The sequence below is a fragment of the Eptesicus fuscus genome, chromosome 8 (assembly GCF_027574615.1).
Source record: "Eptesicus fuscus isolate TK198812 chromosome 8, DD_ASM_mEF_20220401, whole genome shotgun sequence".
In the NCBI taxonomy this organism is placed as follows: domain Eukaryota; kingdom Metazoa; phylum Chordata; class Mammalia; order Chiroptera; family Vespertilionidae; genus Eptesicus; species Eptesicus fuscus.
Window position 1 is genome coordinate 78,265,325 of NC_072480.1, and position 27,055 is coordinate 78,292,379.

Consider the following 27,055-nt stretch of genomic DNA (forward strand, 5'->3'; position numbering starts at 1 on the left):
ATTTCATATAATACTGGTTTGGTGGTGATGAACTCCTTTAGCTTTTCCTTATCTGTGAAGCTCTTTTTCTGACCTTCAATTCTGAATGATAACTTTGCTGGGTAGAGTAGTCTTGGTTGTAGGTTCTTGCTATTCATCACTTTGAATATTTCTTGCCATTCCCGTCTGGCCTGCATAGTTTCTGTTGAGAAATCAGCTGACAGTCGTATGGGTACTCCCTTGTAGGTAACTAACTGTTTTTCTCTTGCTGCTTTCAAGATTCTCTCTTTGTCTTTTGCTCTTGGCATTTTAATTATGATGTGTCTTGGTGTGGTCCTCTTTGGATTCCTCTTGTTTGGGGTTCTGTGCGCTTCCTGAACTTGTAAGTCTATTTTTTTCACCAGGTGGGGTAAGTTTTCTGTCATTATTTCTTCAAATAGGTTTTCAGTATCTTGCTCTCTCTCTTCTTCTGGCACCCCAAAAATTCGGATATTGGTACGCTTAAAGCCATCCCAGAGGCTCCTTATGCTATCCTCACACTTTTGGATTCTTCTTTCTTTCCGCCTCTCTGGTTGGGTGTTTTTTTTCTTCCTCATATTCCAGATCTTTGGTTTGACTCTTCGGGTACGGTGGTCTACAGTTGAGTGTCTGTATATTCTTTATTTCAGACAGTGTATGCATAATTTCTGACTGGTCCTTTTCCATTTTTTTGGTATTCTCATTAAGGTCCTTGAAGGTCTCTTCAAGTTTCTCAGCGGTTTTTAGAAGATTCTTGAGTAACCTTATAAATGTGGTTCTGAACACTGTGTTGTCCATTAGTTTGCTTTCCTCCATCTCTCCTACTCGTGACATACTTCGGTGTCTCTGCATTTTGGCTGCCTCCCTGTGTTGATGGAGTGGCTTTGTGTGGTCAGTGACCTATAGGGGCCGGTAGCTCAGCTTCTCCAATCACTCTAGGTGGTTGCTCTTGGTACTCCCCTTTGTGGGCTGAGTGGAAAATCTTGGTGTAGTTAAAAACCCTGATTGCTGTTGGTACACTGGGAGGAATTGACCTCCAGGCCAATTGGCTATGAGGACCTGCTGTGTCTATAATGGAAGAATTGCTGTGCTGGAGACAGAGTAGGGCTTTGGTGCTCACTGAGTCTGCCTCTTGAATGTGTCCCTTGTGAGAGTGGTTGAAATCTGGTGTCGTCCACGCCTACCACTAGATACCCTAGTGTCTGGATCTCCAATGGTGTGCAGGTCTGAGGCCTCCCAGCAGGAGCTATAGCAAGAGCTACAGTTTTCTTCTCTTTGCTTGGGCGGTTTTGGAGCAGTCTGACTGGAGCTGCAGTTAATTTGGTTGAGCTGCCACAGAACAGGCCATTTATATGTAAAGGCCGCTGTGTGGAGCCTGGGCGGGTTTATAGAATGTGCGGGGTGGGGTCTCAGGGCGTCACTAGGCTGGGGTGTGGCCAACGGCCATGGCTGCCTTCAGCTGTCTCTGCCTTTCCGCATTTCCAAGTCCCTGTGTCCCGCGCTCTAGCGCAGCAAACCCTGATTGCTGGGCGCACCTCTGCAGAAAAGTCACTCTCACTCTCCGACCGATGGCCGAGCGTCCAGCTTCTCCCCGTAGGCGTCTGGGTCCCCCTCGTGTCCCCAGAAACTGGAGTTCAGAGTGATCGGGTGTTTGTCTCCCTTCGGTTTGAAGAAAAGCCGCGAGCCCAGTCGCCCGCCGCCAGCCCTCTTCGCGCGCGCCTCCATACCTCAGCTCTCCAGCGTTTGCGCTCCCTTGTCTTCTTAGTTGTAAATCTACCACTCAGCCAGCTTTCCCGTGGTTCTGGGTGGTAGACGTTTTGTTTTTTAGTTGTATTTTTGAAATTGTTGTGCAAGGCGGCAGTTTAGTTGTTTAACTTTTGCAAAATGGCTTTCTTTTGATGCCTGCTGTTTTCCTTAGTGTTTGGCACATAGTGGGTATTCAGTATGTATGAAATGAATCAATCTAGGTGTCCAGACCAAATGGACACTTGTCTATAGTTAGGAATATAGCCATTAAGAAAAAGTGATATTGGAAGTGATTGAGTGAGAGAGAAAAAAACATAGGCTGTACTCAGTGATACATTTAGATAATCAGTGACACAGATATCCAGCTTTCAAAAAAAAAAATATATTTATTATTGATTTCAGAGAGGAAGGGAGAGGGGGAAAGAGAGAGATAGAAAGATCAATGATGAGAGAGAATCATTGGTTGGTTGCCTCCTGCATGCCCCACAATGGGGATTGAGCTCACAACCTGGGCATGTGGCCTGACCGGGAATCAAACTGTGACCTCCTGATTCATAGGTCAGCACTCAATCACTGAGCCACGCCAGTGGGGCAGATATCCAACTTCTTAATAAGAATGCCCATAAGGGAATCTACCCAAATGTTCATCATTCTTCTCTTTCCCAATTCAAAATACACTCAGAGCAGAGGCCAGCAAACTAGACGCAGCCTGTGGGCAAGATCATAAGACGTATTTTTACATGGACCTTCAGCCAGTTTTATGTTAAGAGTTAAAATATAGCAAAACAGATAATGTGCTGTAGATGATATGGACCTTCAGTGGTCTGTAAAACCTAAAATATTTAGTTTCTGATCCTCTGTAGAAACAGTTGGCCAACCTCTGACTTACAGTCACTTTCTTGATTGCTTCCAGGGTAGAAGGATACTCCTCTATGGTGGTCTTCATAAATAATAGACGGTTAGAATTGGAACATGTAATTGATTTCACTTAAAGATTGTATTGAGACCTAGAAAGTTATATTAATTGGGGTGAGGAGAGGAGTGTCACACAACTTTGTAGGTTAGATCCTGAGTCTCTCTAGCCTATGTGTGTGTTTTTTTAATGTTCTTTTTTCTTTTTCAGTGAGGAGTGCTATTCCTTCTTCTGTGATAATGTTAAGCAAACTATCTTCTCTAAGCCTTAATTTTTATCATCTGTAAAACTGAAAAATTGCTAATAGTATAGGGTTTTTATAATTAAATGAAATCATGCACATAAGGTACTTGTATATAGTTTAACAGATCATAATTATATTTTGTCACAGTGTAGTTAATAGGTTTCTGGTGTCTAGGAATCACTCCCTTTTTCCTCACACACATATATTTTAGAGGATAGGGTCATAGAAGGAATATGTTTGTCTTTAGAGCTTTCAGAAGACCTCTTGTGTAGGGATCTAACTATTTCAGTAACATTGTATTTTATTGATTTGTTTGGGCTTAACCATCCTCTCTAATAAAAGAGTAATATGCAAATTAACCATCACTCCACTACACCAGCCACACCCACCAGCCAAGCCATGCCCACCAGCCAATCAGAGCGAGTATGCAAATAAACCCAACCAAGATGTCGGTTAATTTGCATACATAGGCGCCCTGAGCGGACCCCCTGCAACGGATCGCAGGGAGCTGGGGTCCGCTCCGGCAACAGGCCAAAAACCTCTGGCAGAGGCTTTCGGCTTGGCGCACGAGTGGACCGCCTGCGATCGATGACAGGGAGCTGGGTGTCCGCTGCAGACCTGGTGCACGAGCAGACCCCCTGCAATCAATTGCAGGGAGCTAGGTGTCTGCTCCGGCCCCAGGCTGAAAGCGTCCAGTGGAGGCTTTCTGCCTGGTGTCGGAGCAGACCCCCTGCAATCGATAGCAGGGAGCTGGGTGTCCGCTGCGGCCTGAAGCATGAGCGGTCCCCCTGCGATTGATGACAGGGAGCTGGGTGTCTGCTCCGGCCCAAGAGGCTTTCGGTGTGGGCAGGCCTGGGCAGGGTTGAGCCGGTGATCAGAGGGAGCTGGAGGGGCCTGCCCACACCTAAAGCTTCGGCCAGAGGCTTTAGGCCTGGGCAGGGCCCAGCCATTGATTGGTGTGAACTATAGAGGAAACACCTTTTCTGACTGCACATTGGCTAAGCTTCCTGTATGCCACTGGTAATATTCTTAGTAACTTGGGTATAAGAATCCAAAAAGGTGATCTAGGGTTTTTCCACCACACTTCTGGAGAAAAAAATGAAGGTCCGCTGCTGGAGGGCTCAGAAATGTCATATTCTTCCCTAGCCGGTTTGACTCAGTGGATAATGCCTGGGCCTGCAGACAGCAGGGTCTGGATTTGATTCTGATCAAGGGCATGTACCTAGGTTGCAGGCTCCTCCTTGGCCGGGGCCCAGATCAGGGCTCATGCAGGAGGCAACCAATGAAAGTGCTCCTCTCACTGTGTGTTTCTCTCTGTCTTTCCCTTTCTCTTCCACATTCTCTAAAAGTCAATGGAAACATATCCTCAGTGAGGATAAAAAATAAAGAAATGCATATCCTATGAAAGACACATCTTGAAAATGCCTAAAGAAAGTTGTCATTTTTTCTTGGTGAAGGGACTGGAGTCTGTGTTGATAAAAACACCTTGGTGGCTGCGGTGACTGACAGTGGCTGCAGCAGCGGGGTGATTGGGCTGGTGCCTTCCCCTGATCAGCCTGGTTGCCTCCCACAAAGGGAGGCCAGACTGCGGCTTAGGCCCGCACCCAACGGGGAGGACATCAGTGGGACATCCCCTGAGGGCTCCCAGTATGTGAGAGGGACCCCCGACACCCCCAGTGCACGAATTTCGTGCCCCGGGCCCCTAGTCTTTTATAATGTTGTTAAATGAAACATTTTGTTGCAAGTTTTAAACAACTGATTTACAGACTTGAACAAAATTGGGTTGCAGACTTAAGATTAGTTTTCTAGCCCTAACCGGTTTGGCTCAGTGGATAGAGCGTTGGCCTGCGGACTGAAGGGTCCCAGGTTCGATTCCAGTCAAGGGCATGTTGCGGGCACATCCCCAGTGGGGGGTGTGCAGAAGGCAGCTGATCGATGTTTCTCTCTCATCAATAATTCTAACTCTCTATCCCTCTCCCTTCCTCTCTGTAAAAAAATTAATAAAATATATATTTTTTAAAAAAGATTAGTTTTCTAAACTTAGGCAGAAGAGATTTTTGGTCATATTCCCTGTTTATATATATAGATAAGTCATATATAGCCTTTTGAGTCTGGTTCCTTACATTTAACATAATGCATTTGAGATTCATTCATGTTGTGTGTATCAATATTTTGTTCCTTTTAATTGCTGAGTAGTATTCCATTGTATATCACCACATAGTTCGTTGCTTTCTCTATTGAAGGGTATTGTGTTGGTTTCAGCTTTTGGCAATCTAACCTAATAATAGACAAACATGCAAATTGACCGCACCTCCGCTACGCCCACAGCCAATCAGAGTGAACAAGATGGCGGTTAATTTGCATATGCGGGCGCTGAGCTGCCTGGGTCCTGTAAACATCCTCTGAACCCAGGCTGCTCAGAGCCTGTAGGCCCGCGCTTAGGTCCTGAGCGGCAGGGGCCCCAGAACGCCCCCTGGCCACTTGGAGCCTAAGGGTGCAGGCGCCAAGGGGCTGGGTCCCGCAAACATCCTCAGGACCCAGGCCAGTACGAGCCTGTAGGCCCCTTGCTTAGGTCCTGAGTGGCAGGGGTCCCAGAACGCCCCCTGGCCACTTTGAGCCTATAGGTGCAGGCGCCACGGGGCTGGGGGCGGGGCGGGGTGGGGCGGGAACATCCCGTGTCACCATAGTGCCCCCAGCCGCTTGGGAATGCTCCAGCACCAAGAGGCAGTTTGGGTCCACGCCCCCATCCTGGCGCACATGATGGGGGGCTGGCTGCTGGCCTCTGGGGTGTGTGGAGACCCCTGGCGGCCACCGCTGCATGCGGCCCAGGGGTCCCTGCATGCCCCCCAGCCTGGTGCCCATGGTCAGGGCTCATACAGGAGGCAACCAATCAAAGTGTTCCTCTCACATTGATGTTTCTCTCTGTCCCTCTCTCTTCCACACTCTCTAAAAATCAATGGGAACATACTCTCAGGTGAGGATTAAAAAAAAAAAAGCATATCCTATGAAAGACACATCTTTTTTTAAAAATATATTTTATTGATTTTTTTACAGAGAGGAAAGGAGAGAGATAGAGAGTTAGAAACTTCAATGAGAGGGAAACATCGATCAGCTGCCTCCTGCACACCCCCTACTGGGATCGAGCTTGCAACCAAGGTACATGCCCTTGACTGGAATCGAACCTGGGACCTTTCAGTCCGCAGGCCGATGCTCTGCCACTGAGCCAAACCAGCTAGGGCAAAGACACATCTTGAAAATGCCTAAAGAAAGTTGTCATTTTTTCTTGGTGAAGGGAATGGAGTCCGTGTTGATGAAAACACCTTGGTGGCCGTGGTGACTGGCAGTGGCTGCAGCAGCAGGGTGATGGGGCTGGTGCCTTCCCCTGATCAGCCCGGTTGCCTCCCACAAAGGAGCGTGGGGAGCGGGCCTAAGCCATCAGTAGGACATCCCCTGAGGGCACCCAGTATGTGAGAGGGGGCAGGTTGGGCTGAGGGACCCCCAACCCCAGTGCATGAATTTCGTGCACCGGGCCCCTAGTTATGAATAAGGCTGCTGTAAACATTTATATGCAGGGATTTATGTGAACATAGATATCTTAGTTTTCTGTGCAGCACATTGCCAAACTGGGTACCTTAAAAACAACATAAATTGATTCTCTTACCTGTCTGGAGGTCAGAGGTCTGAAATCAGTATCAAGGGCCAAAATCAAGGTGTTGGCAGGGACACACCCCCTTTACAGCCTCTTTTAGCTTCTGGTGGTTCCTGGCATTTCCTGGCTTGTTGCTGTATCACTCCAATATCTGCTTCCTTATTTACATCATGCCTTCTCTGTGTGTATTTCAGATTCTCCTGTCTCTCTCTCATAAGAATACTTGTGATAGTATTTAGTGCACAGCTGGTAATCCAGGATAATCTCTAACCTCAAAATCCTTAATTTATCACATCTGCAAAGACCCTTTTCCAAATAAGTTAACATTTATGGTTTCCAAGGATTAGGACCCTATATCTTTAGAGCCATTATTCAGACTACTACAATAGGTTTTCATTTCACTTGGGTAAACACCTAGGAGGGGGATTACTGGGTTGTATGATAAGTGTATGTTTAACTTTATGAGAAATTACCAAACTGTTTGCATAGTGGCTGTTATGTTTTGCATTCTTGCCAGCAGTACACGAGGGTTTCATTTGCTCTGCATCCTTACTAGCATTTGGAATTGTCATTTAAAAAAGTTATTCTAATAGATATATATTGGTATTTAATTGTGAATTAATTGGTATTTCCTTAATGATTAGTTATGTTGAACACCTTTTCATATGCTTATTATAACTTCTTTGGTGAAGTGTCTGTTCATTTATTCCATTTTTTAAATTGGGTTATTTTCTCTTTTGCATTTGTTCTTTTTTTTTTCACACCTGTTCTCCTCAAAGTTAGTTCTAGACCTTAATTTCTTACATTTCCTTGTTGCAAACTTGTTTCCTTTTTGAGTTTCTAGAACTAAATAAATTAGTTCTTTTCTGGCTCCTAATAAATTTACTCAGTAACGGAAATATAATATAAATTAGCATGTAGTGGGTATATTAAGTCTGAGTTTGTAAGTGACTGAAACACTTGAGTAAAAAGAGTGTTTTATTAGTGGCTATGATCAAACTTCAAGGAAGGGTACAGTTGGAGTTGGCTTTAGGGACAGCTGATCCAAGGATTGTATTATTGCTTGGTTTCTCTATTTTCATCTCTGCTTCTTTCAGTTGTTAACACTGTCTCCTGTCTCAGACAGGTTTTCTTCAGATGGTTGGAGACATGGTTGCAGGTGTTTTAACATTGAGATCCTTCCATCCTTATGACCTAGAAGAAAAAAGGGATCTTTTCAAACTTTGTTCAGAAAACCTCTGGGATTTTCAGCCTGACTTACTTGAACATCTTAACTCAAATAATATTACTTGAACATCTTAACTCAAATAATGTGAACCAAACAAACTCTTGATTTCTCCTCCCTCTTTTCCCCCCCATGCCTTCTCCTCTGTATGTGTTTTAAATTTCTTCATATCAGTAAATCCAACACTCATCATAGTCAGAAAACCAGGAGTCCTTGATCCCTTCCTTGATTTCCTTTCAGGAATAGCCCTTTCTTTCATATCCAAACCACCAGTCTTGCTTACTGTTTTGTAACCACACTGCTCATCTTCTTTCCGTTTCTTTTTAAAAATATGTTTTTATGATTTTAGAAAGAGAAAGGCAGAGAGAGAAACATTGATTGGCTGCCTCCTGCACGCCCCTACTGGGAATCGAGCCTGCAACCCTGGCATGTGCCCTGACTGGGAATCGACCAGCGACCTCTTCAGTGCCTGGGATGATGTTCAACCAACTGAGTCACACCAGCAAGGAACTCTTCTTAGTTTCTTAATACACCAAGCTCTTTCTCGAGATCTTTGCACAGCTGTTGCTTCTGCATGCAGTGATTTACCCCTCTAGGGGTAAAGCTTCTTTTTCATTAGATCTCTGCTTAAATGTCACTGCCTCAGAGAGGTTCTCTTTCTAAAGCATGAAACTCTTCCTTCATTCCTATCTTTTTCCAAGCTCCTTATTTGCTTCCCAGTACAACTTCTTACAGTTGAGAGTCATTTTACCCATCTCTTTATTTGGGTTTGTCTTTTTTACCACTAGACTATATACATTGCTTGAATTTAGGGACATTATCTTGTTTAACTTTGTATTTCCAGTTCTAGTACAGTCTGGGGCATTGTTAGTCATGTAAAGGTTTTTGAAAGAATGAGTCAGAAGCATTTTTACAATTGGCCTATCCTGGGTATAGTGCCCTTGTGAGATGGTAGTTGGTGGATAGAAACATAATAGCCACTGCAATAGGCGCCAAGTGAACCTATATTAAGATACCACACTTAATGCTTTTTTTAGAATTTTGAAGATAATAGTAATTAAGTCTGGAACTAATCATTATATTTATTAATATTTTTATTTGAATAGAAATCTCTAAGGATATCTGTAGGCATAGGTCTAAACTAAATTAAAAAAAAAAAATGTTAAAACAATAACCACTAGCCCTGGCCGGTCTGGCTCAGTTCGATGAGCATTGTCCCATGCACCAAAAGGTTACCGGTTCGATTTCTGGTTGGGGTACATGCCTGGGTTGTGGGCTCAATCCCCAGTAGGGGGCATGCAGGAGGCAGTCAATCAAGGTTTCTCTGGCACATCTATGTTTCTCTTTCAAAAACATTTGAAAAAGCAATAGCCACTAGAGTCTGATTAGCATTCTTTTCTCTGGCTACTTAGTGCAGTGAACTGAATGACATGTTATGGGCCAACCAGATGTTTTAAAGCATCAGTAATAATATTCATTTTTATGTTTCTCTGTTATGCTTATCCTCAGGGGGCTCCTGTTTAAGGTTCTTATATTGTCCCTTTCTAAAACTTTACTTTTGACTGTTCACATATTTGCTGCTCTCTTAACTTGCTCTGAGAGATTCAAGACAGAGGGGTCTGGAGTCAAGAATGTTTGGACATGTGGTAGAGCATAGAGTTGATAATCCTAGCTGAGACTGACTGCTGAGTTAGTGAAGGTTAGGGTGAGCATATAATTTATCATTCAAACAAGGTGATTTTTGAGAGTGCCAGGAAAATGGGTTTAAATCTGGAATATCTCATAAATTGCAGTACTGGGGGGATATAGATTATAATCAGTTGTTATAGGATGGGGTGCTCTGAGCCTGAGGGCTTTGAATTGGAAAGAGAGTTACCTAAAAGTGGTAGGAAGAAGCCAGGTAGAGCTCTGGGTTGTGTGTGTTTGTGTGTGGACTGAACGTAAACAGTGAGCCAAGAGTTTTGTAGATCTGTCCTAATTAGTAAACACTAGAGGCCCGATGCACGAAATTTGTGCATGGGTAGGTTCCCTAGGCCTGGCTGGCAATCAGGGCTGATCTTGGCCAGCCTGGCTCCCCCCGCTCCGGGCGGGCGAATGACTGGGGGCCAGTGCCGGCCCACTCACCAGCCGACCCCGCCCCCTGCCTACACCGCCAGTTGCCTTCCTCTGCAGGGTAACTGGTGGGGTAATTGGGGGGGGGCCCTCTCTGGCACCCAGCATGGCTGGCCTGGGGCCTGTGGGCCTGTGGGCTGGGGGCAGCTACTGCGTTGAGCATCTGCCCTCTGGTGGTCAGTGTGCGTCATAGCATTCAGTCGATTTGCATACAGGCAGTCCTCAGGTTACATGTTGTTTTGTGGTTACGCCATCTCCCATTTACAGTAAAAAAGTTTTGTCATTTTGACGTATGTACATACGTGCTTTATGTTTTTTATTTACCACAAGTAAAGGTCAGGAATTGTTATCTTTTAAATTTTTTTACTGCTTCACTTCATTACTGCTGTATATGTGCTCCATGTGAGTGACGTAGTTGCTTATGTAGATGGGTTCCGACTTACGGCAAAAATCGTGTTACGTTGCACTGTAGGAACGGATCTCCAACGTAACCTGAGGACCGACTGTATTAGGCTTTTATTATCCTATGTAATAAAGAGCTAATATGCAAATGGTCATCACGCCCTCACGCCGTCATGTCGTAACGGCTCATACACTCAACACTGGGGAGAGAGAAATGGGGACCAGCTAGGCACAAATGAGCTCGCAAGAGAGGAATGGGGACCAGCCAGGCACAAATGAGTTCTTGAGAGAGGAATGGGGTTCAGCCAGGCTACAGCCCCAGAGAGGGGCAAGCCGCCTGCCCTATGATCCTGGGCACCTGCGGTTGCGGCCTGAGCGAAGCCACCTGCCCACAGTCCCCTGCAGCTGCGGCCGGCCTGGGCAAAGCTGGCCTGGGTCCTGGGTGCCTGCGGCCGGCCAGAGGGAGGGAAGCCCAGGTGCCAGGTGCCTACGACCAGCTGGAAGAAAGAATCCTGGGTCCCGGGTGTATGGCGAGGCAGAGGTGGTTAGGGGTGATCAGGCCAGCAGGGGAGCAGTTAGGGGCAATCAGGCAGGCAGGCAGAGGTGGTTAGGGGCCATCAGGCAGACAGGCAGGCAAGGGGTTAGGAGCCAGTGGTCCCGGATTGCAAGAGGCAGTCGGACATCTCCCTAGGTGTCCTGGATTGGAGAGGGTGCAGGCCGGGTTGAGGGACTCCCTCCCTACCCCCCATACGAATTTCATGCTTTGGGCCTCCAGTATAGGATAATTGCCTAACAGATAAGGTTGAAATCCTAGAATCTGAACCTAATTCTCTTTTATTTTCCCAAAGAAAGCTACTACTGTGCTTTGCTATACTGTTCAATCAAAGAATACATGGGTTGTCTGATCTGCAAGCTTCTGGCCTACTTTCAATAAAAAGTTACTGAGAGCTTTTTGCACTGTTGAAGAATTTTCCCAGATAAGTTTACATTCTCTTGCCATTTTGTCCTATAGATAGTTGTAGTACACATTTGTTAGTAGTTTGGAAAGATGGGCTTTTAAGATACTTTTTTAAGTGGCGTGAGGTGGAATGAGGAGCACACAGCAGGGAGTGGAAGGCAATTTAGAGGTGGGTGGTAGTAATAATAGCATTTGCTATAATTATTTTTATTATACATTATCATTTATAAAGCAAAGTTGAACTCAAGTTAGGGAGAGGGCAGAATTTTATTGTCAAGTATACACCATAGAATTTCATCTTCAGTTTTTAAATTCCAGCCGGGGAATTGTTAATAGCATTGTAATTGAGATTAATAGCTATGACAGTATGCAGTAAGACTGATTCTATAAAGATAAACTTATCACTCCAGTATTGGGTTTTTAATTTTTGTTAGGTAAATATGTACTTTTTTAAAAAAAATTAGACGTTTGTTCTTTTGACAAAGGATGCAACTAATATTGACTGTTTTGTGGAAAAATGTAAAAGACATTATTAAAAGCTTTGTGAAGAATGCAAAATACACACACATTAGTCATCTTAGGGCCACCTCATGTTATCTTTTCCATGAAGACACTTGTTATGCCTTTTTCTTTTCTTTTTTGCCTTTTTCTTTAAAAAAATTTTTTTTGCTCCCTTGTTAGGTTATATGGACCTAGAATATACAGTATATAGTTGTTCAATGAGAATCATGGTTACTGTGACATTTCCTGAGATGATAGCATTAAAAATAATTTTCTAAAATTTTATTTTTATATAAAGCAATTTCTGTGTGTGTGTGTGTGTGAGAGAGAGAGAGAGAGACATCGATTTGGAGAGAGAGAGAGAGAGAGAGAGAGAGAAGAGAGAGAGAGAGAGAGAGACTGATTTGTTGTTCCACCTATTTATGCATTCATTGGTTGATTCTTATATGTGCCCTCACCAGAGATAAAACCTGCAACCTTGGTGTATTGGGACAACACTCTAACCAACAGAGCTACCCGGCCAGAGCCACCTTTTTATGTTTTAATTCAGAGTACTTTATGGTTTCCATTTTATTTAATCACGTCAGACATGTCTAGTTACTGTTACCTCCCCTGTTGTAGAGGAAGAAAGAGAACCAGTAACTAGCTGTATTTTCAGCAGCCAACCCTGAGAGAATTATACTAAAGATGAAGGATGTGAGGCACTTGGTAAAACAGCTAGCCTTGCAAAGGGTGCTGCACATAATACGCTGTAGAGTTTATATTAAAAATTGTTTTTCAAGGTAAAAAATTGCTATATAGACATTGCTATATTCACTTTTTACTTTGCTTTATTCTATAACTTTAAAACTATTCATCAGCTTTTAAATTTCTTCCCTCCATACAGACTTTCTAGAATTATACCAATAGAGTTGCTGTTAACCACATGCAGCTATTTAAATTAAAATTAAAAATATTTAATGGTAGCCATATTTCAAGTACCCAGTAGCATCAGTGGTAACTGTATTAGCACAGATGCAGAAAATTTTCATTATCACAGAAAGTTCTATTAAACAGTATTGTTTTTAAGAACAGTATTAGAGAAAATATCACTTGAGAACAGGTTTTGTTTTTGTTATTTGGCTTTAGGGTTTTTGAAGTTAGAAATGTTAACTTTAATTTATCCTAATGAGAGGAGTTTTGTGATTTACTCCTATTGATCAACCTTGTCATGTTCACACTTAGCCTAATCTTTTATTAAGTCTCGCTGGCTATATATAATTCAGTCGTACTAGGCTGAGGGATATTTTGGGCTTAGTAATAAAAAATTTGCAAATGTGTGTTTTATGTTGTTAATGTTTAATATCTTTTAAGCTTTAATGCTTAATAACTTTTTTCCTTATCCATAGAATGAGGATAATGATTACATGGAATTTGAATTAATTGGGGTTATGAAGTTAAAAAATTCAAATCCTAGTGAACCTCCTAGTCCCAGCAGAAATCTTTGCTGTTTTGAAGTTGTTTCACCTTCAGCTCTCCTTTATTTTCTAAGCCCTTAAAGTTTAGTGTCTCATTAAACATAGTTTACACATTTGTTGAGTAACTGCTCTGGACTAGTCACTGTCTTACATTATTTGTTTATTCATTTATGATTACCCATTATGATGACCTATAACTAAATTATGAGCTCCTTGAAAGTAGGAAATCCTGTTTTGTATTGAAAATACCTATAATTTTAGAAATTAAGAACAGAAAGAGACTTTGAGATACTCATGTCAAATATTTTTATTTTACAAATGAAGAACCATGACAGATGAAGTTACTTGCTCACACTTGGAGAACCAGCACTAGAGAATTTGGATATCCTTTTATCAAGCTATCTCCTTACCTGATTAATTGTTAAATTTAATCTGAAGGAAGTCCTAAGCACTACTTTTGTTGAAGCTACTCTATTTTGTATGTATAAACTGTGTCAGTGTAGAGCAAAGTTATTTATAACTCTGATATTTCCTGTTTGTTTCTTATGACACATTCTTAGGGTCAGAGCATATCAGTTTTTGGAGATATAGCATTTTTACCTGGAGAAAGCTTTTTGGTTTTAGATTGGAATAGGGTGACTGGTTTCTCAGGTTAAACAATTGCTCAGTTATTTTTATGTGTTACCTTTGGTAGTAATAACTTACGTAATGAATTATGGGGTTAGAGTGTCCATTTATAGAACCTAATGGTCCTGTTTTTATGAGCTGTTTTTAACCTCTACTTTTATGTTCTCGTTACAGTTTTAGTTTCAGTATTACTATTGTGTACACAGACACTTACAGGAGTGCTAAGAATAGTAAACATTCCTATGTACAAACAAGATGACACTGAATTGTTTCTTAAAGTTCCTTTTTATCCCCTATAGTTATTGGCAAAGTGTACATTAGGTATTTACCGGTATAAAGTGATTGTTATTTGATAGGATACTTTTGCTTCTCAGAAAAATATTGGTTTATTTCTGTGGTAGCATATGCTTGTAGTTGGCATGGACTAGACCTGCTCAGGCTTTTTTGCGGAATACTAGTTGTTTTCCCACAAGATTAGGATACAATCCCTCCTTTTCTCCCCCTTGCCCAAGAATTGAAATAGATTTCAGAAGGGAATCTTGGCTTGTGAATCAAGACTTTAATTGTAGGCTTTCTTCTTTCCAAAGGCACTTCCCTTTTTTGCAGTTGTTCTTATGTGTGCGTGTGTTCATTCACGTGAGTGTGCGGGTGTGTGATTGCTTGCAGCATTTGGATCTGTGCAGCACATTGGCTTCTAGACATCCTTTGTATAGTAACAGCATTAGCGGAGGGGCTGGCAGCCTCTAAAACAGTTTTTCTCCTCTTCCCCCTCCACTCAATCTCGCTCTCTCCCCAGATCTGGTGACATTATATAGATAAATGTGCAGCTAGGAAAACATCAGAAGGAATTGAATGCCTGCCAAAAATTTACAGCATGAAACCAAGCTGGCTGCTTCAGCCTAGCTTTCCTGATCTCTCATTGTGTGTGTACAGTCTGCACTTGTCAGGGCTTTCCTTCTTGAGTATTACATCACTATGTTCTCCGCCCTCATTACACTATCTTTTCTTTTGAAAAGCTACTGTCCTCAGGCTTTAAACTTGTTAAACACTTAAGGCATTATTTATGCTGTTATGGAGGTAATATTGAAGATGAAATATATTTAAGTCTGAAAGAATTTTTCTTTTAATTCTCACCTGAGGATATGATTTTCATTGATTAGAGAGAGAGAGAGAGATAGAGAGAGAGAGAGAGAGAGAGAGAGAGAGAGAGAGAGAAACATCAATGTGAGAAACAGTGATTGGTTGCCTCTCACAAGGGCCCTGACTAACGGGATCAAACCAGAAACCTGGGTATGTGCCCTGACTGGGAATCGAACCTGAGACCCTTCGCTACCTGGATGATGCTCCAACCATTGTGCCACATCAACCAGGGCAAAAATTTTAGTTTGATGTGATATCCACTGAAGGTGTATGTGCTTGCATGCATGTCCACATGGGTGTTCTGGGCAGTATTAGGTTAGTGTAGAGAAGCTAAGGTACTGGTAACTACCTGAAATTATTACATTGCTTTTTTAAAAAAATCTTTCTATTCTTCAGGAAGAGGGACAATTTCTCAGAGGACTTTAAAGACAGCTTAGAGAAGTACTGATTTTTAATTGTTGATCAGCATTGCAGATAGACATTTCTAGAATAGAATTATTTCCATGTGTTTTTTAAAAAATAATCCTTTTAGGCTTTTTATAGGTGTTAGCAGTCCAGTGCACAGGACTTGGTAATATATGGTTCATTAAGCTCTGTTGTGGCTGGCCTTTGACATTTTTATTAATCCAGTAGAATTGGAAGATCATGTGATGTTGGAGTAGGAGAATTTATCTTGGTGACTTTAGGATGCTGATTCCATTGTAGGTATAATTTTGCAAAGCTAAGAATCCAGGAAAGAATTGCTAGAGAAGGGATTAAATAAAAGATTTTATATGAAAGTACCTACCTTGGTCCTGAAAGAAAACAAACCAATGGCAACAGCAGCAATTGAGCAGAGTTTCTAGCATAGAAATCCAAATACAACTCCCTGAAGCCAGTGTGAACAAAGTTGAGATCAACTATGTAAAACATTGTATGTTCCATAAGAAGGCTTTCAATCAAAGTATGTGTAAATTGCAGAAAAATTTTTTATCTATAGTTTGTATCATTGAGTGATTAAGTTGAAGCTGTTTTGAGTATTAGACTTAAAGTCAGAATATCTATCTGACTTTGAATAACTTTAATCACTTTGTTAGTCATATATAGCCTTTGACAAGGATTTTTATCTTTAGTAAAATGAATACATAGTGGTTTTTATTTATATATATTTATTATATTTATTTTTTTGTTAATCCTCACCCAAGGATAGTTTTCCCATTGATGTTTTAGAGAGAGTGAAGGGGAGAGAAGGAGGGAGGGAGGGGGAAGACAGAAAGAGAGAGAGAGAGGAACATCAATGTGAGGCATCCTGACTGGGGATTGAACCTGCAATCCAGGCACATACCCTTGATTGGGATTCCAACCCCAGATCCTTCAGTGGGTGGGTCGACACTCTAACCACTGAGCAACACCAACTAGGGCTGTAATGTTTTTATAAAGATTCCTTTCAGTTCCGAACATCAGACCTTCTATTAGATATGTGTTAGTTATTATTTTGGTAGGTCTTGAGGAAAATGATGCTGTTTGCCACTTTGTTCAAGTGTTACTTTAGACCATGGGCAGAATAATGCCCACAATTGCAATCTCTTCAAAAAGTAATCAACATGAAAGTCTTGTTGAATATCTTGCTCCTTCAAAACCATCACTTTATATACAAAGTGGGGCCAGAGTAGGTTTACAGTTGTTCATATGGAAAATAAAACACTAATTAATAAATAATATAAGAATAAACTTTCCTATACTCACAACTGTAAACCTACTTTGGCCCCACTCGGTATTTTTAGCATAGAAAATATTCTTTTTCTAATGCTCTGGTACTCAAGTACCACTAAATAATTGTTTTAAGTGGGTAATGTGCAGTGTGATAAATATGTGTGTACAAAACAATGGTATAAATCTAAATGCAATAATGTAAATATCATATATAGAAAATCTATTAGTCTACAGAACATTTTAATCACCTTGCTTTTTATTTTGGATGTTAAAACAAAAACTTACCCTGACTTGAACAGTGACATTTGGCCCAGCCGGTGTGGCTCAGTGTTTGATCCAGGAGGTCACTGTTTTATTCCTGGTCAGGGCATATGCCCAGGTGTGGTCTTGATCCCCAGTGTGGGGCATGCAGGAGGTATCTGATCAGTGATTTTCTCTCATCATTGATGTTTCTCTCTCCTTCTGCCCTCCTCTTTGAAATCAATAAAAATATTTTTTTAAAAAAGAAAAGTGACAGTTGGTCACTTAACCAAAATAAGCTTTGAAGGATAGTTTTGAAAAAGGATATAGGAAATAGCATTTAGAGGTGCCTCTTTTGAGTTACTGTCCCATAACTTTATCCCATCATATCTTCACGAGAACTTGAAAAGTAGTTATATTGTACTGTTTCACATCAAAGAGGTTCAGTAATTTGGCCAAAGTGATGCTGTAAGTGGCAGAATCCAGTCTCTTTCTTAGAGACAGGGATACAAAGGACTCTTTGAGGGATGAGGTAAAATAACTTAGGGGAAGAGCATGAAGTATGATCTCTGAAGACAAGTGAGTAGATAGGGAGTAGAGGAAGATGGTGTGAGAAAAGCAGTTTGGTATATGGTGGAGGGAATTGAAGAATAGCCTATAGGAGTTGACAGTTTGTATATGTTGTGTAAGTTTTGAGCCAGACAAGTAACTGGATAAGAGAACATAGTATTTTAGGGATATTAACCTTTTGCACTCGGATGTCGAGTGTGACTTGACACGGTTAGCATTAGAATAAAGGAATCGAGAAAAAAGCAAGCGAGTGCAAAGGGTTAATCTGATAGGACTGTATAGAAAAAAAATCAGACTAGAGAAGATGGCATATGGTGATAGGGGAGAGCCATTTATATATATAAAAGCGTAATTTGCTAAGTGTGCGACTGATCAGTCGACCGCTTGACCAGTCGCTATGATGTGCACTGACCACCAAGGGGCAGATGCTTCAACCGGTAGGTTAGCTTGCTTCTGGGGTCCAGCCGATCTGGACTGGGCAAGACGGGCCGGACACGCCCTGGAGCCAACCTCCTGTGGTCCCTCCCTGGCCTCTAAAATATTTCTTGTAATTAACTTTTTTTCAACGTGCATGAATTCGTGCACTGGGCCTCTAGTAAGTATATAAAAGAAAGGAAAGGACCACAAATGAAAGAAGAGACAGTAATAACTTGGCAGTATCATAATTAGATGAATGAAAATTATATGTCACTGATAAACAGAAAGTGGAGCTTTCAAATAACTGATGAATATGTGAAAGAAAGTTAACTCTGCAGTCTTAGTATAGAATTTAAATTCAGCAAATGTGCATACTATCATTTTTATGTCACCTCTGATTAGGAAATAGAAAATTGTTATAGTATCTTGACAGATGATTGCTTTCTCATCTAAATTTATAGTAATCTATAGGCATAGTAAAAATGTAAATTGAAATTGATCATTACTGATCTAATTATACCATTAACTTACTTTCACCGATAATCTTGTTATTGTATCTAATTGTAGAAGTCATTGAATGAACTCATCATAATAAAATTGAATTCAATTTAGTAATCCTATTAAGGCTTTGTAATGGCTAATGGGTTGTGTTGGAACTGATTAAAATTATACAAGGTTACCTTATTGTAGATTATAAATAATGGAAAATGAATTATTTTCCAGGCAATTCATGTTGTTTCATTATTATATATCTTGTAATTTATGTTTTTGAGGAAAAGATTACTCTAAAAATATATTTAATAAGGAGCCATAGATTGCTTGATAGTATATGGAAGCTGAAGACTTTAAGGAGATTAAATCCTACCCAACTACACTTCCCCTGAAGATCATTGAACTTTGGAGGAGAGGCTTTAAGCCAGTTACTAATAAACCTGTTTGAAGCTAAGCATGATTTTGTTGTATATTAATTTCAACATATGTGCAAGATACATATGAAGTGAAATTAAGAGGTCTAGGGTGATTTCTGATTCTCTAGTGCTGTCTTTCTTGAAAAGATGAAGAACAGTTGAATTCTAAACTGTTGGAAAGGATTTGAGAGGAGCATGAGTTCACTCAAAGCCATTAACCCTTTGCACTCGCTTGCTTTTTTCTCTATTCCTTTATTCTACTCGGGATTTAATTTTTTAAATACCCCAGATTTTACAAAGCGCGGCAGTAGAATAAAAAACTGGAGTTTCTTTTCATACAAACTTATTTATTTGGATTTTTTTATATTTCAAATTATTGATACATTCAAAGAGTAATTTTAATCTCTATAATTTTTCATGGTGTGATATTTTTTGAAATATTCACCCACATGAAGACCTGGTTTACATTCACATGTTTCGCAAATATAAATCGTCTCTCTTCTTCCTCCTTTGATTTTTCTGTTAGAACAAACAACACAATCTTTGTGTTTTTTGTTAGGGTGAGGTGTGATTATATGGAGCTTTCCATCTAAATGTTGCTCTAAGTTAGTGGATAATAATCTACCCCTGGAAGTTAGTGTACCATTTCTGAATTCTCCAACAAGATCATGTACTAGTTTCCTAATAAATTTCACATGCGTTATCGGTTTTTCATTTTTTCTTTTTTGGCATCAGTTGAGACTGCATTTACATTTTACTTGTCCTTTCATGCTAATGAAAACAAGAAAAGATACTGGAAAAATAGACAAAAATTCCCCCCCCCCCCCCCCCGCAGTGAAACTACGTGTCGAGTGTGGCTCGACATACGAGCTGCTACCGATGCTAACCATGTCGAGTCACACTCGACATGTGAGTGCAAAAGGTTAATAGTGAAAGAATGAAAAACTGGGTAAAACTGAGAGCTTGCCTGACTTGAAGAGAACAGTGTATTTTGTTAGCTTTCTCAACAAAGTATTAGTTTCCTAAAGTGAATTCTATGTGTCAATTTGTTTCCCTTATAATATTAGAAATAACCTAATTGTGCAAATATTCTCTCAAAAGGCTTACTTTTGAGTTTTTGGGTAAGTGGATAATGGGAATAGTATTTGTTTTCTAATTTTGTGTAAATTTTTTTCATATATACTGACATTTATAAGTGCTTTGAAAATGTGAGTACTTATTTTTAATTTTTGTTTTATTACAGTGCTTACCAAACAGTAATATTTGCCAGACTTCTTATGCTTTGGATAGTATTTTGAAAATCTAGCAATAATTTTTTTCCCCGTGTTCAGTCACTGAGCACCATTTTGGTTTCCTTCACTATGCCATGACTAAGAATACTTCAGTTTTCCACTTTACTAAGCTAAGACTTACCTTTTATACTTTTGTTATTTATTCTATATAATAAAGCCATTCTTTTAGCTTTTTCATATGTATTACTAGTGGCCCGGTGCACGAAATTTGTGCACTTTGCAGGGGTCCCTCAGCCTGGCCTCCGCCCTCTCACAGTCCGGGAGCTCTGGGGGTATGTCCGACTGATGGCTTAGTGGGCCTAAGCCGTCAGTCAGACATCCTTAGCATTGCCACGGAGGCGGAAGAGGCTCCCACCACTCCACTGTGCTCTCCAGCTGTGAGTCTGGCTTCTGGCTGGGCGGCGCTCCCCCTGTGGGAGCACACTGACCACCAGGGGGCAGCTCCTGCATTGAGTGTCTGCCCCTGGTGGTCAGCCCGCATCTTAGTGACCGGTCATTCTACCATTCGGTCATTTGCATATTAGCCTTTTATTATGTAGGGTACGCTGTAGATGAGGTCCCCTAGAACCATAAGAAATGCAGAAAATTCACTGTTAACTCATTCTCGAATTGCCCCCCTGTGGGGCGTGTGCTGCACCTTGGAAATCACTGGGCTTGACATTTTTCCTCTCTGAGCTTCATTTCTGAATACATACGCATATACCATGGGAATTGTAATCTCTTCTCTGCCTACCTCACTTGGTTGTCATAAGGAGGTTCTGAGCTAATAAACCTAGAAATGTTTCATCAAGTAAGTGATGTCTAAATGGGAAGGGATTTTTATTTTTAAGCTCACGGTTACCCTCGCCGGTAGCAGCTGCTGATTAGGGAAGGAGGGCATGATTGTTTCCTGGGACTGTAGCTATGGAAGCTTTGCAGAGGGTTCTGCAGGCCTTGGAGGGGGGGGCTCTGGCCAGCAGCCCTGTAGCGGTGGTCGTCCCTGGAGGCGCTGGCGTGGGGCAGGGTGTTAAGGGATGCTAGGGGGGTGGCCCGGCTGAAGGGGGAGTAACTGTCAAACCTTCCCGCTTGGCGCTATTCTTTAAATTGTACGTGGCTGTTTTGCAGCTGTACCTGCTCAGGGCGGGGCTCCAATCTCCTGGAGCAGGGTGGGGGCTGGGCCTGGGTGGAGCCAGGCGGGTTAGGAGGGTGGGTTTAGCTGCGCCCCCAGCGAGGTTCATGTTTCCACTGCAGAGAGGGTGCTGCTGCTGTCAGGGGGAAGGGTCTGACCCTGGGGGGCCACTCAGGCCTGCCTCCACCCGGGTCTGGAGTTGTAGGGAGGAGAGGCGTGCCCAGCCCCAGCAGAGGGGGCCTGGCAGTGGCGGGCTGCGGGCCCTGGGTGCCTCAGGGGTGCTGACGGGTGGTCGCTGGCATGCTATTGTTGTGTGCGCCCCTGTTGGTTGTGGGGGGGGAAGAGATCGGGAGTCGGAGGTGCGGGCTGCAGCTAACCCCAAGGCTGGGTCTTCTCCCCATCCAGTCAGTCTCCCCGTCTCCCTGTGGGTCCGGGGGCTGGGGTAGGGTGTCTGTGCAGGGGGATTGGAAGAGCTCCCCATGGCCGCTTCCTCTTCCTTCTTTGCAGTCCAGGCTCCTGTCAGGCACTCTCCTCAGACCCCCGGGAACTTGGCTCTGGCCGCCCGCCCCCAGCTGTGTGCACAACCTCCTGTTGGTCCATCAGTATGCAAATTGGTCATTACTGGGACACCGTAACAGACAATTAGCATATTACCTCTTTATATGTATAGATATTTTACAGTATGAATATGGCGCAATTTATGTGTGCTGCCATTGCTAGCTATTTGGCTAAGTTTAAGTAAATTTTGTTATGAATAATGCTGCTCTGATCATTTTTGTGCATGTTTTATTGTTTACTAGAGGCCCGGAGCACGGGGGGGGGGGGGCGGGGTGGTGTCCCTCAGCCCAGCCTGCACCCTCTCTAATCTGGGACCCCTCGAGGGATGTCCGACTGCCCATTTAGGTCCGATCCCTCTCACAATCCAGGACTGCTGGCTCCCAACTGCTCGCTTGCCTGCCTGATTGCCCCTAACCGCTTCTGCCTGCCAGCCTGATCACTCCATAACCACTCCCCTGCCAGCCTGATCGATGCCTAACTGCTCCCCTGCCGGCCCGATTGCCCCTAATTGCCCTCCCTTGCCAGCCTGGTCGCCCCTAACTGTCCTCCCCTGCAGGCCTAGTCCCCTCCAACTGCCCTCCCTTTTAGGCCTAGTCCCTCCCAACTGCCCTCTCTTGCTGGCCTGATCGGCTACAACTGCCCTCCCCTGCCCGGCTACAACTGCCCTCCCCTGCCGGCCATCTTGTGTCCACACGGGGACAGCCATCTTTGACCACATGGGGGTGGCCATCTTGTGTGTTGGAGTGATGGTCAATTTGCATATTACCTCTTTATTAGGTAGGATAGGATGTGTATTCACTTCATTTGGGTTGATAGGAGTGGAAGTGCTGGATCATATGGTATGTCTGTTTAATTCCAGTAGATAATGTCACATAGTTTTCAGAGTATTTTTTTCAATTTATATTCTAGTTAGCAGTGTAGGAGAGTTCTTGTTCCACTTTCTTATTAGCACTTACTGTTGCCAGTCTTCACAATTTTAGCTATTCTTAAATATCTACTTCCTTGATGGCTAAAGAGGTTGAGCATCTTTTCTTGTATTTTATTGGCCAGTTATATATTATTCATGTATTTTCCATTGTGAATTACCAGTTGAAGTCTTTTGCCTACTTTTCTATTGTTGTCTCTCTTTTTCTTGCTGATATGTAAGAGTTTTTTAAATGTTCTGAATATGAGCCATTTGTTAAATATGTTATATCTTTCAATATGTGGCTTATCTTTTAACATCTTTAATGGTGTCTAAGTCTTCCATCTTTCTTACTGTGCTCCCCACCCCAAATCAATTAGCCATCAAATCCTGCCAGTTCTATCTTTTAAATATTGTTTATCTCTCTTCTCCATTCCTTTTGTCAATGCCTTGATACAAACTCTCTTTACTCATGGCCTGGATTATAGATCCTGTTCCTTCGAATCCATTTTCTTTTTTTCTTTTTTAAAGGTAATTGTGTTTATTACAAACAATTTTCTTTCTTTTTTAAAAATATATTTTATTGATTTTTTTACAGAGAGGAAGTGAGAGTGATATAGAGTTAGAAACATCGATGAGAGAGAAACATCGATGAGAGAGAAACATCGATCAGCTGCCTCTTGCACACCCCCTACTGGGATGTGCCCGCAACCAAGGTACATGCCCTTGACCGAAATCGAACCTGGGACCCTTGAGTCCGCAGGCCGACGCTCTATCCACTGAGCCAAACCAGTTTCGGCTCTAATCCATTTTCAACTGCTTTATAGAGTGAGTTTTTTAAATTTATGTCTTTGTCATACTATTCCTCTGCTTAAATCTTTTCATGGTACTTAGAGATTATAGTAGAAAGATCAAACCTCATGAACTTGCTTCTGCCTTCTCTCTACGCCTTCTTTAGCATTTACTTCAATTTTCTACTCTTGGATGAAGTCTTCTTAGCTGAAGAGTACTATTAGTTTGTTTGTAATACCTTCAACTGAAAGTATTACCATCTTTTTAGTTAAATTAGTCATGTTTAATTCTTTTTTTTCTTTTCTGTCACTTCCACAAGTAGTTGATTTCTAAGTCCATAGCTATTTTTTCTGTTTCATTTACTTTTTGGTTCAGATTATCTTGTCTTCACCAGAATATTATAACCACTATTTCAGTTTTCCTCCATATATCTTTGATATTGCTACTGGAATTATTTTTCTTGGTTTATACCTCAGGCTTCATGAATGGAAAAAGGATGATATTTTCCTCAAATACAAGTTATCTCTTGTTTCAGTTTTCCTGTAGGATAAAGTCCAACTTTACATAACATTCCGTGGCAGTCTTCACAAAGTGATCTATCTAGTCCCCCATCATAATGCCCCCAAGCTTATCACAGAAACCATATCCTTTAAGCACCGGCCTTAGCAGACTGCTCATCTGAGTTCATCTTTATACTACCTGTATTGCTTTTTTTCCCCATCCTTGGGGTGAGGTGGACAGTGCAGTAGACAGAGGAATGTAGGTTTAAACTTGCTTTTTTAATAGTTATTATCTAATGCCCTTAGACAAGCTTCTTAAGATCCGGTAACATAGTATTTGCACTTGATACATGTTGTCTTCCTCTTTCAACTCTTCTCCAAACCACAATTAGAATTTATCTTTCTCATTTATACAGAGCACTAGTTTCTCTCTTACAGCACTTAATGTCTTCTGCTTTATATAATACTTAATGTTATATGTTATCACTCTTCTTCATCACATGCCTTTTAAGGAACCGATACTGTGATTTCTTGCACTTAATTCAGTTGAATTATTCAATCTTAGGTGAAGGATTTGCTTTGTTTAATCCATTCTGTGTCATTTAGTTCCTAAATGACCAAATGATAGGGATATGATACTTTTGGACCAAAGTTGTCACTACAAGGACCAATTTGTAAAAACTCCATCTACTTAGTTAGAAATTTAGGAGAGTGATTTAGTCATCCTGAAGTTACATGTAACTCTTTCTTGTAGGGATTTATTTATTTATTCATTCATTAAATACATTTTTATTGATTTCAGAGAAGAAGGGGGAGAGATATAGAAACATCAATGATAGGAGATAATCACTGGTTGTCTGCCTCCTGCACGCCCAACAGCCTGGGCATGTGTCTTGGCCAGGAATCAAACTGTGATGACCTGATTCATAGGTCGATGGTCAACCACTGAGCCACACCGGCCGGGCTTTTATAGGAATTTAAAAGTATAATTTCAATGTGTTTAAATTAATGCTAAGAAAAAGTACTATTGCCTGAATGATTGTGTTTTTCTTTACAGCCGGTTGCTGAACCAATTCCCATCTGTAGTTTCTGTCTTGGTACAAAAGAACAAAACCGAGAAAAGAAGCCAGAAGAACTTATCTCCTGTGCTGACTGTGGCAACAGTGGTATGTGGATCCCTTCTATCCCTCCCTCCCTCCCTCCCTCCCTTCCTTCCTTCCTTCCTTCCTTCCTTCCTTCCTTCCTTCCTTCCTTCCTTCCTTCCTAATAATAGTTTATTGATTTTTAGAGAGAGAGGGAGGGAGAGAGAGAAACATTGATCAGCTGCCTCCTGCATGCCCCCTTTGGGGGATCGAGTCCACAACCTGGGCATATGCCCTGACTGGCAATTGAACTGGCAACCTTTCGGTGCATGGGATGACGCCCAACCAACTGAGCCACATCTGGTGGGGTCCCTCTGTTTTTTTCTAATATATGCTACCAGAGATATTCTTGGTCTACATTTTAAGAACTTATAAGGCTAGCCCTGGCCAGATTGCTCAGTTAATTAGAGCATTGTTCCGATACTCCAAGGTTGTGGTTTCGAAATGATCCCCAGACAGGGCACATACACGAATCAATGAATGAATGAATAAATAAGTGGAACAACAAATAGATGTCTATCTGTCTCTCTAAAAAAAAAATCAGTTCTAAAGAACTTAATCATCAACAAATCAACCACCGACAAATGCTGACGAGGTTGTGGAGAAAAGGGACACTGCTGGTGGGAATGCAGACTGGTGCAGCCACTGTGGAAAACAGTATGGTATTTCCTCAGTAAATTAAAAATGGAACTCCCATTTGACCCAGTCATCACACTTCTATTGTAAGAAACCTAAAACACTCATCAGAAAGAACATATGCACCCCTATATTCATAGCAGTGCAATTTACTATACTAAGACTTGGAAACAGCCTAAGTGCCCATCAGCAGATGAGTGGATTAAAAACCTATGGTACATTTACACAATGGAATACTACACGGCAATAAAAAAGAAAGAGCTCTTACCATTTGCAACAGCATGGATGGACCTGGAGAGTATTATGCTAAGCAAAATAAGCCAGTCTGAGAAAGATAAGTATCATATGATCTCACTCATGTGGAATCTAATGAACCAGATAAACTGATGATCAAAAATAGACCTAGAGCTATAGAAGCATGAACAGACTATTGAACCTCAGAGGGAAGGCAGGGGAGGGTGGGTGGGAAGAGATCCACCAATAAACTTGAATGCATATGTGCATAACCCATGGACACAGACAGTGGGGTGGTGAGGGCCTGACGGGGGGGGGGGCAGTAGAGGGGGGGGCGGGCTGGAAGAGGTTAATGGGGGAAAAAGGAGGACCTATATAATACTTTTAACAATAAAGATTTAAGTAAAATAAAAGAACTTAAGGCTTTACAGGAAGGCTTTATAAATCAGCTTTATCTTTGATCATCGGCTTACTTTTCAATGTTTTATATTTCACAAGTCAGAAAAACTAGATACGTAAAGAGGAACGGAATTTAATGATGCAATCAGGTATTTGTGAAATTGTTGGAAGGACTGAAGAGGCAAGCTCTAGGCTGGGCTTTAAGGACTGATTCCTGGGACATTGCAGAACTAACCTACCAAGGGAATCACTATATCTACCTTAATTTGAAAGAGGTGGAAGCCCTAGCCGGTTTGGCTCAGTGGATAGAATGTCGGCGTGGTGACTGAAGGGTCCCAGGTTTGATTTCGGTCAAGGGCAGTTACCTCTGTTGCAGGTTCTATCCCTGGCCATGATTGGGATGCGTGCGGGAGGCAAACAATCAATGTTTCTCCTTCACATCGCTGTTTCTCTCTCTCTGTGTGTCTCCTCCTCCTTTCCACTTTCTAAAAATCAATGGGAAAATATACTTGGGCAAGGATTAACCAAAAAAAGAAGACAAAGAAGGAAAAGAAGAAGAAAGAGGTGGAAGTGGGAGGCTGCTGTGGAACTATTGACTTCTGTAGTTTGATACTCAAATGCTAAATTTGGCCATCATCACAACTGCTTCTGTGTAGCTATAAAGGCAAAGAGTAGATAGATATAATGGCATT

General features: G+C 41.8%; 1 protein-coding gene and 1 pseudogene across 1 annotated transcript in view; both read left to right on the forward strand.

The window, feature by feature from the left end:
• The window catches only part of KAT6A (lysine acetyltransferase 6A), a 103,916-nt gene that overhangs the window by 29,306 nt on the left and 47,555 nt on the right, over positions 1-27,055 (forward strand). The window contains exon 4 of the mRNA XM_054720023.1: positions 25,010-25,118. Coding sequence (XP_054575998.1) covers positions 25,010-25,118 — 109 coding nt within the window. The remainder of the gene's footprint in view (positions 1-25,009; positions 25,119-27,055) is intronic.
• Positions 10,462-15,803, forward strand: LOC114232388 (cytochrome c oxidase assembly protein COX20, mitochondrial-like; annotated as a pseudogene).